The following is a 14,520-nucleotide window of genomic DNA, read 5'->3' as shown; positions in this document are numbered from 1 at the left end:
AATTGCTCTGCATGCCCCCGGTCTGCAAGTAGGAATGAGCAGCAATTAAGCAAGCTATGCTGGTGCTATATCAACCTTTGGGAGCCGTGGAACAACAAGTTCCATCATCAATAGAACAATCTGCATTTAGGTTCCCCTCCTGGGAGGCAGGAGGAATTTTACAACCCAATAAGAGGACTCACTGAGAAGCCCTGGCACTGATTTCTGAAGGAGCAGGCTTTTTCCTCATTTCCTTGTAGCAACATCTTTGCTTTTCCAAGGCTCACAGACACTGAGAGAAGCACATCACTAATCGTAGCCCAGAAGGGGGGAAGGGAGGGATCATCCCACCCTGTTCTGCCCTCCTGAGGCCCAATCTGTAGTACTGTGTCCAGGGCTGGGGCCACAGTACAGAAAGGACATAGGGCTGTTGGAGTGGGGCTGCAGGAGGGCCATGAAAGTGCCCAGAGGGCTGGAGCAACAACGATCCAGCAGCCCTCACCCACTCTGACCGGTCAGCCCCCCACAGTCTTTCTTCACATAGTGCCAAAACTGAGTAGTTTATTGAAAAGCCAAGAAAATCTTGATGCACAAGTCATGTTGAGGCCTTACACCAATACAAACCCAAGGTAGGTCAACAACTGACATGCTTCCAGCTTGCCCATCAGCAAAAGAGCAGAGGCTGGTCCATCCATCTCCTTCTGCCACAAGAATAGCTGGTCTAGGGGAAAAAAAAGAAAGAAAGGACATAAGAAAGCTTCCCCAAGGAGGTGACTGATTCACTGCCCCTGAACATGTTTAAAAGCCATCTGGATGTGGTGCTCAGGGACACGACTTCACAGGGGGTTGTTAGATTTAGGGTAGTATGCTTAAGTTGTGGTTGGACTTTGATCTTTAAGGTCTTTTCCAACCTGAGCAATTCTATGATACTGTAATTCTGTTAAAATCAGCAACCAGTATTTTCAAAAGGGTAAGGAATTTTCCCTCACTTGTATCTATCCTTTATTAACCTAGAAAACAGAGTGAACCCAACTTGTTTGGGGTTTTGTTTGGGTTTTGTAATGCCTCCTATTTATTTCCATGGAAACTATCACAGGTACAAAGAATGCAATAACACTATTTGATGGAGCCAAGTCTCAGAGCATTGCTAGTTTGGGTCCCAGATAGACCCTCACCTTCCAGAAGCACCAGGCAGCACAAGTACAGCACCACATTGGTGCAGCCAAAGTGCTTCAAGATGGAACTCAGTCATTTCTTTATCTCATCAACAGAAGATGCTGACTTGAAAATACTCAAATTACTAACATCAAAATCAGGTAACCCTACTTTAAAGAGCTGACAGTGGAATGAACTGCCACTGGAGAGGAGGAGCAATAAATTAACAGTAATTAGTATAACAAGCAAAAGATGGTAATGTGTCTTGATGAGTCAACAGGCAATTAAGGCAAATAAGTAATTAAGAATATCTAGTGACGTTTTCACTTTGCTAGGACCCACGCCTGTCACAGTGTGCTCCCCTTCCATTCCCTTCCCTCAGCCTGGCTGTTATGCTCCAGGCCTTGCTCAGACAGAGAGAGAGCACAGTGCTGATAATAATTAAGTTCTTGCCAAGTCCTGTAGTGACCACAAATCTTAAACAACAGGCTAAAAGAACAGATGGCAGATACATGGGTCAACAGCTGAAAGTCAGCTCAGCACACATCAAAAACTAGGAGTCAACCACCTTACCCTATCAACAGTGAGCAGCCCAAGAGCCCCTTAAGCTCTTCTGTATGGCAGACAGGTTCTCTCCTTGAGTAGGAGCACTTATTGGGGTCACCCTTATGCAAAGGTCCCTCGCACCTCACCACCAAGAGGCTCCCTGCCAATGCAGGTCCTCATTACATGACTAGTAAGTTCGTTAGGTTACAAAGGTTACTCATTAGGTTGACTGTGCCCTCAAACAACTGACAAGTCCATGACTAAGAGTGGGTCCAGCTGCATCTGAGCTTCTTACCTCCATGTATTAGGGAGTTCAGAAAGAAAAGAGATCCACTCTTTACCATCTTAGTTACAATAAGCTTTGTTGAAGTGCTATATTGCGCCAGTAAATATATTCCTACCCCTCTCTTATGAGTGAATAGCTTCTATCTGCAATGCTGCTAAGGATGAACAGAAAAATAATCACTGCTTCAAAGACAATCAATTCATGACTGAACCGCTGTATCCTATATAAAGCCTGAAAAAAAAAGCATACATGATGCTTTTAGAACACCAAAGAAAAAGTCTTTCTTTCCTCCATCTGAATATGTGTGACTGAGAGGCTCTGGTCAAGCTCAAGTCTCCACCTGGAACATATTTAGTAACACACACCAAAAATGGGTAAAGTATTCATGTGAAACTGGGATGTGGTGAGCCAAGACTCCAAGGCCGTTTCCTTTTTGGCTATGAGGAGGTCAAACAATGAGTAATCCAGAAGTGGAGCAGGCAGGCATGAGCAACCTGCAGACACACCAGCTTTTCCTCCCACCAATAGAAGGCTTCACAGGTCCACTGGAAGCAGGTAAAACAGTAATGAATATTGAACAAAAGGATGCTAATGTGTATCCAGTGAGAGCTGATAGATGGGTGCAACAGGTATGGCAGGAATCTGCACTGGGCTTTCATTCACAGTGGCAAAGAGTTGAATTGCTCAGCAAGGGACTTTTCCATTCAACCTAATGGCTAGATGCAAAAACAGAATCATAGAATGGCCTGGGTTGAAAAGGACCACAATGATCATCCAGTTCCAACCCCCTGCTATGTGCAGGGTCACCAACCAGCAGCCCAGGCTGCCCAGAGCCACATCCAGCCTGGCCTTGAATGCCTGCAGGGATGGGGCATCCACAGCCTCCTTGGGCAACCTGTTCCAGTCAACATTCAGTGGCCAAGTTTATGTTGCTTTCTCTCAAGAAAAGTTTGGAAGTCTACCTGCTTTGCTCTGTTGAGTGCAACCCTTAAAGAGGCAGAAAACAAATTCAAACCTCCATTGAAAACAGAGAAGTGACCAGAGCAGTTTTAAAGCAGTGGAAAAACAAAGCTTTCTGTCCCCAGACACTTCTGCTTTAGTCTTGTGACTCAGAGCATTTTCTTCCAACTAACAGCATTTCTAGAAATGCAAATGGAAGGGGAAATTTATTTAACTTGAAGATTCTGACATTATTTTAATTAGTTAAATTTTAATTTGCTAACCAAAATAAAATCTACAGCAAGCAGATGCAATTACAGTAAATTCACACTGAGCTGTGATTGACTGTGCTGCCAGTAAACAAACCAACTAGCTTAATGGACCAGTTGCAATTAGATTAACAAAGTTTGCTGGAGCCCAACTCATGAGCAGCAATAAAGCACAAAAGCAGTAAATGGCAATTCTGGGCCAACTGGTTGCAATTTATTGTTCTTGCAGAGTGCAATAGAAGAAAACAATTTACAGGGACTGGGTCAGGTAGACACTTATATATAATTACCCATCAATATAATCTGCATTGAAGTCCAGGGTCTCGTATCTCCCAGCAATTGTTTTCCCATAGATCTCTATTAAATTTCCTGTTGAAGAGGAAATAGAAACAGAAATGTGTCTTTTAAAAGTGGAGATCTGCAGATTTTGGGTCTAATTCATGTGGTCAGTAAGATCATGAAGAACAAGTCGGATCACTCCCAACACTCCACCGACTATGCTGGGTACCAGGTTGATTCAGTTGTCAGCACAGATAGCTTAAATCATCTGATACACCCCTGTCCTCATTCTATGGGTCCAACAAGTAATGAGTCTTTCTAGTCCTGCAGCATATCCACAAGCTCCACATGGCTTTTTCTCAGCTAGCACTGAACACTTGGCATTACTCATGTTCTTCCTTGGGAAGCCGAGCATCCAGCTAACAAAGAAACCTGTACACAGACACTGTATTACGGGGCATGAGAATCCAGAGCTGAACTCCACCTGAGAGCACCTAGAAACCAAAGATGGAGTTGGGTGGATGAGCAGTTAAGTGCACTGCCCATCTCTCTTGTATGCAGGGAACAGACTCCTCCTGAAAACCCATCTTCCTGGTTAGCATGAGCTTGGGCATTATATTGTGGAAAAGCCTGTGTTAAACCCAGCAAGACAGATCTCTCATAAGCAGAAAGATGGGATGGAACATCAAATAATAATTAAAGTGGTCCCCAACCCCACAAAAAAAGGTCCCTTACCTGGGATGCCAGATGGCGGGCTAATTTGGTAAACCACAGGCGTCTGCACAGCAGAAAACTACAAGGAGAAAGTTGTAGTTAAACAGCAGCCATTCTCACAGCAGCCCAGCAAGATCTGATTACGCACTGTTCACAACACAGTTGGCAACCACACTGCAGAGACTCATGCTTTAGGACTGGATCTTTGGAGCAGAATCCTGCTCCAAGAAGGGAATTACTTCTTCCCCCTTTGTGTTCAGAGTCTGGCTTGCTGCACTTTCCACATCCTCCTTGCTCTCCAGTAGTCTGGTCTGCTTTGAGTCAATCCCAGAAGATTTGGTTTAACTACAATATTTCTAAGCCATGTTTCTTCAGATGCTCAGACCTCCATTTCACCAAGCATCACTACTTCCCATCAGTAGCACACTGCTCAAAGCTATTTCTGCTTCACAGTACTGGGATACTTCATAGAATCACTCAGGTTGGAAATGACCTTAAAGATCATCGAGTCCAACCACAGCCCAACCATCCTACCCTAACTAAAAGCCCTCCGCTAAATCATGGCCCTGAGCACCACATCCAAACAGCTCTTAAACACATCCAGGGGTGGTGACTCAACCACCTCCCTGGGAAGCCTATTCCAGTACTTAACCACCCTTTCCATAAAGAAGTTTTTCCTGATACCCAACCTAAACTAAGACAGCATAGCCAAGGAAACGCTTATATTGACCCTTGTTAACACAGTACAACACATCACAGTGTCTTCAGGACAGAATTCCTTGTCCTCTAAGGAAGAAAGGAAATACTCAAAGTATTGCTCATCTACCAAAGGGCCAGAAGTACCCATGGCCATCCATGTGCTGATAACTCACATGGAATCAGCTCACCATCAGCAGCAGCTGGATGTGGACTCAAGCACTGCCCACCTTGCCCACTAGCACAGGCACAGCCTTGCTTTAAGCAGCAAGAACTTGGAAAGCCTTATTCCTCATATACCTGCCCTGAAATGCAAGAGTAATGCTGTCTTTCCCCTGTGCAGCATTCTGCGCTCTGGAAATGAGTAACACTAGGTCAGATCCATCAAGGTATTTACGTACCCTGGGCTTCAGATGACCTATAAAGGCACTTGGCTTGTTCAGATTCTGCACAAATCCATTTGCTTCTCTGCCATAAATACCTCCATGAAACTGGCCTGCTACATTGCTGGCTGGCTAAATCCAGGTCCTAAGTCATTGACTACTTGATTTCATCAACCTTACAGGAAAAAATAAAAGTTCCCCATGTGCACCTGGCCTGTCCCTATCCACCAAAATCACCCATTTCTTTAAAAATCCATCACATCTCCATCTCCCTCCCTCACCTTCATTTTGAGTCCTCTCCTGTTGCACCTATGGATGCCACTGTCAGCCCAAGAGAAAATCACTTAATCCAGCCATCACCTCCATGCCCACTCACCATAATGCAAAAAAAGCAGCCAAAACCAGCACAAAAACCAGGACCACAAGCTGACACGAGCCTTGTGAGCTACTCAGACTTGTTGCTGCCTGCAGCAGGCTTTTCCAATCCACTGCAGAGGGTAAATTAATTTTTAATACGTATAGCTCCCAGGTCCCAGCCTCAAAACAAAGAGACACGTTGTGTTTTATTTAGCTTGCAATGTGTCTCATTAACAGCATCCCCTGGTGATTTTTCATCAGCTCTCTAAGCTAGCTGAACCACCCAATGACTCTCCGGTTTTAATGTGCAATTTACTGAAATGCTGGGCTTTCTTGCTTGATACTCAAAGTTAGCAGAAGGGGGACGTGACTTCTGAACACACAAGGCCTCATCCTGAAGTGCACAGATATGGCTAAGTGTTCTGCTCAGCAAGAGGCCCCAGCACCATGTCATAACTGCTCTTAATAAAGCCCCAAGAATTGCAGAACCATAGGCAGGTTACACAGGAAAGCAAGTATCCAGTTGGGCATCACTAAGAGTATGGACAACAATTCTGGACAAGGGTAAAACAAACCCACAAGGTGGACTGCGTGGCTGAAGTGCACGGATAGGTTAACTCAGTCTCTTGCTATTGCTTCTGAAAGAGCTCAGGTCACATAGACTGTCCAATGCCAGATCACTGAATGCTTTGTGCTCTAGTTTTAAGGGGAACGAGGAGCATCTTAGCTTCACATCCTGATATGCAATCACTTAAAGAGATGCTATTTCAACACAAACCCTGTGAGACCAACATGATTCCCTTCAGTACGGGAAACTTTTATCATCACTTCTATCTTTGTTTGGTGATTACCTTGAAAGCATAGTTTTCTTTCTCCAGCCCAGTCAAGTTGTTAATCGTGCGCCCATTAAAGCTCACCTCCACATAGTACAAACCCTCCTGGGGTGAAGGCCTAAGTAGGAGAAAAAGAAATATATTATTTTTATACAGATGGAGTTGTTGTTATTTTCAAGGTAAAAGGGTCCTTCGTTGGGTCACCACTCTAATAAGGTTCACCATTCCAAACAGGTTCACTGAAGCTCTGATAGAGCAAACTACATTCATGTGGTGAACACAAACTCTGCAAGCAAACCCAGACTCTGGAACTATAGTTTATAAAGTGAATATGAAGGCAGAGGAAAAAGTTGTACTTGAGTGCAGAATGCAACAGGACTATACCAGAACATACAGTGTATGTAAATGCAAAGCACATACACATGCTCATTAGCATTCATTAATACTAATGAACAATTGCAATTCATTAATATTAAAACAACCCAAGGCTGCCTAGATTTACAGAGAAGCCTGGTTTGTAAATTAGTACCACATCCTCAGTGAACATGGTTTCATAGCACAGCAATCAGTAGAATTAACTCCCAGACAAACCACAGCAGTGAGAGATGGAAGAACTCTAATAGGTTTGCTCCTACTGCCTCTCGAGGCACTTTTATTCTGCCAGTCAAACAACACCCGTTAAGTTATGACAGGCTGGAGAAGAGGGATCTTAGATTGCCCAGCTGCTGCATAGAGTTGTATTTATTCCTCTTCCTACCACAAGCTTCTCTTTAGAATGTATATGAGAAATAATTTATTCATGGAGAGGTTATCAAACATTGAGGGAAGATGTCCCCAACCCTCGAGGTATTTAAGAGAGATGTGGACATGGCACTGGGGGGGACACATGTGCTAACTGATGGGACTCAATAGGTCAGATTGAGAATTGAACTTCATCATCTTAAAGGTCTTCTCCAAACCAGAAGATCTGATATTAAAGCCAGGGATCATACCTTGTTCTACATCTTATGAGGGAAAAGTCAAAATACACAGGAGAGACATCACATGGCAACGTGGGCAGGTCTGCGTTCACCAGGGACACCTCCAGGTGGGGCCAGCTGGTTGGAGAGAGATGTTCTAGCTCATGGGATGCTGACCCTGAGTCCAAGTCAAAGAGAAGAGCTCTGAGGACAGGACCACTCGCATACAGTCACAAGGTGCAGACACTTTAGAACATATTCTATTGCAAAGATCAGAACAGACCTGCTTCTCCATTACTTTGATATATACCTGGCAAAGGTTTACAAGAGTTGAACACTCACCATCCAGAGTGATAGTAATCCATGTTCCTCCAGCAACACTGCCCTCCCCAGGCTTTACAAGCAGTCCTTCAGAGGTCACTGCAAAAACAACTCAACATCAGGTTGAGGTTTAATGCAAAGACTGGAAACCCATCTCAAGACAAGACACAGTGATCTGGCAGCTGTCCTTCTGTGATTCTAGCCTTCACAAGCCCTTTTTCCCAGGCATCCAAATTGGGATTGTTCATCCTCTTCCCTTAGGTTGGAATAGACCTTAAAGACCATTTAGTTCCAACACTACAGTGGACATGATAAACCAAAGCAACAGCTGATCATGTCACCATCCCTGGAGGTGTTCAACAACCATGAATGTGTGGCACTGAGGGTCCTGGTCAGTGGGCATGGTGAGGGTGGGCTGGGTTGGTGATCTTAGAGGTCTTTTCCAACCATAGTGATTTCCATCTCTTTGAGTCAATGTAAGTTCACCTAACATCTGTATTCACCTCATTAAAGAGAACTATTGGACATGCTTGCATCATGAACTCAACATTTAAACAACCGTATGATTATCATCAAGCAAAAGAAAACCAACATATGTCAGAGGTACTCAACAACAATTCAGACATTCAGAAAGCTATGGAGGTGAAATCCATGGCTATGGAGGAATGCCATGAATGGCCAATGAAAAGGTGGATAATTTCCAGTATGCTGAAGCCACTGCCCCATAACATCCAACAGCATTTACAGACACTTCTGAGCATCCCACTTGCAATCAGGCTGTGCCCAACCCAGTGACAATAGTATTGCAGTGTTGTTAGAGAGCGCTTCTGTCCTCACCTGCAAAAAACACCAGAAAAGTTGGTCTCCATACATTCATCTTGGAACATGGATGGGGATTTCACAGGATCATAACTCAGGACCTTTGCATCTTTTCTGTAACATTAAAACAAATCTCATCTGTTAATCCTTCATCCCACTGCAGATCTGTTGGAGGAATGCTCTGCTATAGCAGACAAGGCAGACTAATGCGGAGTTACAAAGAACCATAGAATCAACCAAGCTCAGCATGGTCTTCTCCATTCTGTGGCCCTATTTCATGACACTGGCTGATGAAACATGGGAATGAGTGAAAGCAATGACAGGACTTAGAGTCAGTGATACTGCAGAAGTGGACAACAGCTAGAACACAGCCATGCCCACCAAGTCAAAGCATATCTATAGAACAAAACTTGTCATGAAGACCCAATGTCCACCCTAAGTACATGCTGCACACAGCACTATCACAAGGATCAAACACCTATTAATGCCTGGAGAATTCTCTGGTACATAATTTCATTGAAATTTCTCCAGAAGGATTTCTGCCTTTTCCACCAAGACATCATGAAATAAACCATCTTTCCTGGGCTCACTTTAGCAGCCCCCTCCTGATCTAAACTGAGCACTGAAGGCAGACACGGCGCAGTCTCTAAAGCATCCTTCCCTCTTTTAGGATTAAAGAAGAGATTTGAGATGAGTTTAATGCAACCATAGTGCACATCCAGGAAGCCAAGTCTATGGCTGAGTCCCCTAGGATGGAGAAACCTGGCTTCCACCACTGCTTAATATATCACTGTTGCCATTACCATAGAGATGGCAGCTGAGAGGTAAATGGCCCCGAAACAGTCTGCAACCGTGACAATTAAAAACATGCATTTCATAGTCACACCTGGTACAAATGGGAAACCAACTGAAGCACCATGTGCGCTCAACACCAAGCATTCCCTGCTATTTTTTCTTCCTTTCCTCCTCTCAAATCCAAGCATCTGAATCATTAGACTGGAGTAATACAGAGATGTAAAACCACAGACTAGCAATGGTACTTCTATTGCTCCACTATAAATGCTGCAATTACTTACCTGTATTTCTTGCACCTTTTAACAGAAACTCAGTTTCTAGGGGTCAAGCCCAAAGCCTCAATGTGTGTGAACCTGGGATTTCAAAGCAGTCCTATGAAATATCATTTAGATTTATTTTTTATTGCCCTTATCAAGATTGTAAGTATGGCCTACCTTATCTTCTTTGTTCTTCCATTGCTCGGATGAGTTCACCGAGGAGGCTGTGATAGGGTAACTGCCCCATCCCTTTGATACTGACTCTCCCACAATGCTTGGTTGGAAACTCTGTCAGTCCCTGCCTGGATAACAAAGTGGGGCTGTGCTGAAACCCACCCGACTCGTTTCTCAGCAGTACTCATTACAGACAGCTCAGAGCTGTCCACTGGGCACGCTTAATGATTAACTTAAGCTACTTGCTGTTAACCATTTGCTTCCAAGTCTTTAACAACCACAATAGGAGTAATCTGGAACTATCCTTCCCTTAGGGTTGGAACTAGATGATCTTTAAGATCTCTCCCAATCTAAGCCATCCTGAGACTGTATGCCTAGCTTAACCAACAGGAGGATAATCAAGTCTTTCAATCCCTCTTTTCCCCCCATACACAATATAAATGTGTTGTATGGTTTCCTGATATGCTGATACCCAGCCTGGGAGTGGCATTCCCAGCAAGCAGACTTTGAGGTTTTCATGTACACTCTTAATTCAAATTTTCCACAGCGTTTTCAGCTGTGTCAAAGTCTGGCTAGAATTCTGCCCAAAGGGCATTTAGACCTCCTACCACATCTCAAGTTCCCATTCCCCTGTGGATCCTCACGCTGCAGTAGAAAGAAGTGTTATGGAACCACTGTCTCTTCTGGTTGCAAGGAAGATCCAGCTCAGCCTTCATCAGATCCTGAATAGCTGCGAGCATCACATCTACTCCCACGTCTATACCCATCCATTTGAAGCCCAGATGGAAGAATGAGTTTTTGATGAAGCCAACAGAAACAAAGCAGGCTGTTGTGGCCTTCCATTGGTTCCATTGCCTTTCATGGAAGTTTCCACTGTAGCTAACACCAAGCTTTTAGACAACAGCATAGCTACAGTTTAATGAGTTACCACACACCAGTCAAACAACAGCAGAATGTATGCGTGCTCTTACCTCATCCCCAAAGGGAAATGAAACAGGCTTGCCTGTTCTTCCCTAGCCTTGATTCAGAGAGGCCGTAGCACAAAGTCATGGGCAGTCAACCTTTATGGAAGTGCTGGAGCTCTGCCCAGCCATACAACCAGCGGTGCTGGGTTTGTTTTTGATCAAGACCTGATGTTTCATGTGCATATAGCCAATGATTACAGGAGCCCATTGAAAGTTAACCCTGAGCTGCTCAATAGTCTACACAGTTTACTTATTAGCTAAAATCCCACTGCAAATACAGCCATATATATATATATATATATATATATATTATGGATCTGAGAGTATTATCAGAAAGGAAAATGCTATCAAAGAACAGGCATTGAAGAAGAGGGTCAATTGAATACAACAAGTAGAGCCAGATGCTGTTAATGGGGTCCACTGACAGCCCCTAACAAAAGGGCAGATCAGATCCAGAATGTCGCCTGAAAGCCCAGATAGGGACAAGAGGAGATAGGGCTGGAGAATGAACCACAACATGAGTCCAATTTCCAACAAGAAGGTAACACTGAAGATGGGACAGTAAAGCTGTACACTTATAGCATCACTCCAACAAGGAGTACAAACCCCAGACCGGGGTTAAATCGAGCTCGGAAGGCAGAGGAGGGTGGGATTCCAGGTAATTAGTGCTAATTGCTGCTGATAGTTCTGCTCTTAGCTCTGTCCCAATACAAGCAGTCGCTCCAATTCAGCAGCCAGACAAAAAAAAAAAACAAAAACAAACAAAAAAAAAACCACAAATCCTATAATTCTGCTCAAAAAAGCAATAGCTCACGAGTTTATTTCTTTTGCTTGTTTGTAGTTATTCAACCTAAACCATTTACGACACCCACGATATGGAGAAGCAGGCGGTCGGAATGGCAGCTCTCGGTCACTAGGTGGAAGTATGGAGCCGCTGTGGAAGCCAAAACGCAGCTGAAGGCACACATAGATCCCTATGGGATGATTCTGATCAAGACTTTTGTTAGCCAAAGAGACAGGGAGAATGAGATGTGAGACCTGTTCCCAGCTCCTTCACTCACTCAAGCATGATTTGGTCTAGCATTCATCTTTAAGTCATCACTCGTTTGCATTAAGCTTCATCTCCATCACCTGGAGATGATTTATACCTGCATGTTAAAAGGGGTGGTGGCATGCTGCCTGTGGGACCTTTGCAATCTAGGTGCTCTGCAAGAGTCTCCCCAAGACTGGCAGCACTTCTGGGATGTAAAAGCTTGATGGGGCTCCTCCTCTCAGCCTTTGCATGATGGCTGCCCCCCGAGAGGCACACGGCAGTTGTTGAGCAGCACATGGCATCCCCAGCAGAACAGCTGAGGGGGGATAATGTGGGATAAGGGGAGGTTTAGTGATGTTGTCTGCAGCCGTTCAGGAGCTCCCTGTTCCTGCCCAGCCCTACTGGTACGTGCAACACCCCACAGTGAGGGCACAAGTGTCTTGCCTGCTTCTCATCTGTGCTTACCATCCTCATAAAGAGAGGAAAGCAAGCCAAGTTGGGCTGCTGCTTGGACCAGCAGTCCCATGTTTCTCATGGGCATGGCTGTTGATAGGCAGCCCCTTCCTATGCAAGCTGACCCATACATAGGGCATAGTGGGGAAAAACACCATGAGACCACTGGAACTTAGGGCTTGAGTCCAGAAGGTCAAGATTTCTTCCTTCCAGCTTGGCTTTGTCCTTGCATCTTCTTTCACCCCTTACCTTTGCCTTTGCCATCTCCCAGTACAACCTGCCAAGTGTGTGAGCCTAAGAGACAAGGCAAACCCAGCCAACTGCTGCCAAAATCAGCTTGGGACATCTGCAAAGGCTGAGTGTCTGGAGCACAGCTCTGATGCTTAAAAAGCCTCTGAAGATTTCAACACCATCTGTTCCTCTGATTTGTGGCTACATCTAGAGGTTAAAAAAAAGCATAAGAGCTCAGGCACTGCACCTCCGTGAATCATACATCTCATTCATCATCCCTCCCTTGGTTTTGACACAGAGCAGCTCCCTTTAGCCCAAACAATTTCCAGGAATGCTCCCAGTGAGCAGTACAGGTGCAGTCAACCAGATTTTGAGGCTGTTTTTCATTTTATTAACGTGGATTCTAATGCCTCATTGGACTTGGAAAGTTTTCTTCCCAGATTTTCCAATGACAAGGACATGGCTGCAGGAACAGCAAATGGGGTCTTCAAGACTGCAAATGCAATCTGGAAGACTTTGCAAGCTGGCACGTCCCCAAAGGGCAGCCCCCGCGCTATGCAGAGCTCCCATCAGCTGCTCTTTCTTTCTATTAATACTTCCCTTTTTGTGTATTGATGCAGACCTCCTAGCAACCAAGGTCACAAGAGAAGGTGCTAAGAAGCCAGGCTGATTATCATTAAAATCTGGTAGTTTGCTGTCTTTTTTCTTGAGAGGCTTGTTAGCCACCAGCAGGCAAGGTGCTGAGCTGGGATTTCCAAGGGAGCCCAGGGGATTTGGATATCCTGATCGGATTGAATTTCCCTCTCTGAAACCCAGCCTTCCTCCTCCTGGCCTACAGTGTCCAGCTGAGTGACACTACCCATGGGAAGGAGTTGGACTCAGTGATCTTCATGGGTCCCTTCTGACTTGGGATATTTTACCATTCTGTGATTCTGTGGTTGTGATTAACTCACTTAATCACTCATATCTGGATGCTTCCCAGGGAAAGAAATAATCACAGTATCATAGAATGGCCTGTGTTGCAAAGGCCCACAGTGCTCATCCATTCCAACCCCCTGCTGTGTGCAGGGTCACCAACCAGCAGCCCAGGCTGCCCAGAGCCACATCCAGCCTGGCCTTGAATGCGTGCAGGGATGGGGCATCCACAGCCTCCTTGGGCAACCTGTTCCAGTGTGTCACCACCCTCTGGGGGAAAAACTTCCTCCTAAATAGTCAGTGAGGGGCAAGCACAGGATCTTAACATGAACACTGCATAAGCTGAAATGGGAATGATAAAAAGCATCTTAGAAATGGGGATTAAAATTCAGCTGAGTAGACAAAAATCAAAACGTAGCATCTTTATTTATTGGATGAATCCAATGCCCTCCACTTTCCCTTTATCCCTGCTCCTTTTCATTCTGTTGATTCCCAGAAATCCTACCTGGCACTTCTTTTAATTTCTTTTTCCACCTTTAAAACATTTATTTACCACTATTCCTACTGCTGTGTGTTCAGATAACATCATTATATTTTCCAAACAATTTCTTTTTATCCCTGATACAAAGTGTGTCAGTCTTTCCTTTCCTTCCTGCAACCGGACAAAGCCAATGCGTTTACACTTACAGGCTGTAACTGAGCCTGGCTCATCATCTTAGCTAACTGGAAACAGACTTAACTCTTTCCTTTGAGAGGAATAGTGTTAGTGCTCCCAAGAGTCTTTCTGCATGTCTTTATGGGGTCACTTTTCATCATGATGAAATCCTGTTGAAGTCGTTCCCGTAGCTACTCTTGGTGCATTTTAAACACTCGGCCAACAGCGTTAAATACTGAATTTATTGCCAATGCAGCTGCCTTAATGACAGGTTGGAGGCTTCTTCAGTTTCAAGGTTCAGTGTGGTCCCATGTGTTGTGGAGGGGATGCGCGTCGTCTGGCCGTGTCCAGCAAATCCTGGAGCTTGGGGATGTGGGAGGCAGCTGCAAGTGGAAACCAGCATCTTGGCAGGGATTTGGCTTTGGTTTTTCCAGCAGGCTGAGGGGGTTCCCCTGCTTTTGTGGCAGCAAGTGGGATGCCTGAGGGAATGGAAGGTTAAGGCCAGCT

At 44.8% G+C, this 14,520-nt stretch overlaps 1 protein-coding gene across 13 annotated transcripts in view; it reads right to left on the bottom strand.

Moving 5' to 3' along the window:
- Positions 1–10,834, bottom strand: part of PKHD1 (PKHD1 ciliary IPT domain containing fibrocystin/polyductin) — a 192,379-nt gene extending 181,545 nt beyond the window's left edge. For 5 of the 13 annotated variants that reach the window (XM_015859832.3, XM_015859833.3, XM_085544299.1 and 2 more), the window contains exons 1-8: positions 9,765–9,939; positions 8,554–8,649; positions 7,738–7,815; positions 7,429–7,573; positions 6,455–6,554; positions 4,189–4,246; positions 3,465–3,543; positions 626–700 (exon numbers count right to left, since the gene is read on the bottom strand). In XM_015859832.3, the coding sequence (XP_015715318.2) occupies positions 626–700; positions 3,465–3,543; positions 4,189–4,246; positions 6,455–6,554; positions 7,429–7,573; positions 7,738–7,815; positions 8,554–8,593 (575 nt within the window). In that variant the 5' untranslated portion in view covers positions 8,594–8,649; positions 9,765–9,939. Of the gene's footprint in view, positions 1–591; positions 701–3,464; positions 3,544–4,188; positions 4,247–6,454; positions 6,555–7,428; positions 7,574–7,737; positions 7,816–8,553; positions 8,650–9,611; positions 9,684–9,764; positions 9,946–10,732 lie in introns of those variants that run through there. The other 8 variants (XM_085544302.1, XM_085544303.1, XM_085544295.1 and 5 more) reach the window with 7 other exon arrangements.
- Positions 10,835–14,520: the final 3,686 nt, after the last annotated feature.

The sequence above is a fragment of the Coturnix japonica genome, chromosome 3, assembly GCF_054131305.1.
Source record: "Coturnix japonica strain WE chromosome 3, WE-NBRP24, whole genome shotgun sequence".
NCBI lineage: Eukaryota > Metazoa > Chordata > Aves > Galliformes > Phasianidae > Coturnix > Coturnix japonica.
This window is presented reverse-complemented; position numbering and strand designations above follow the sequence as displayed.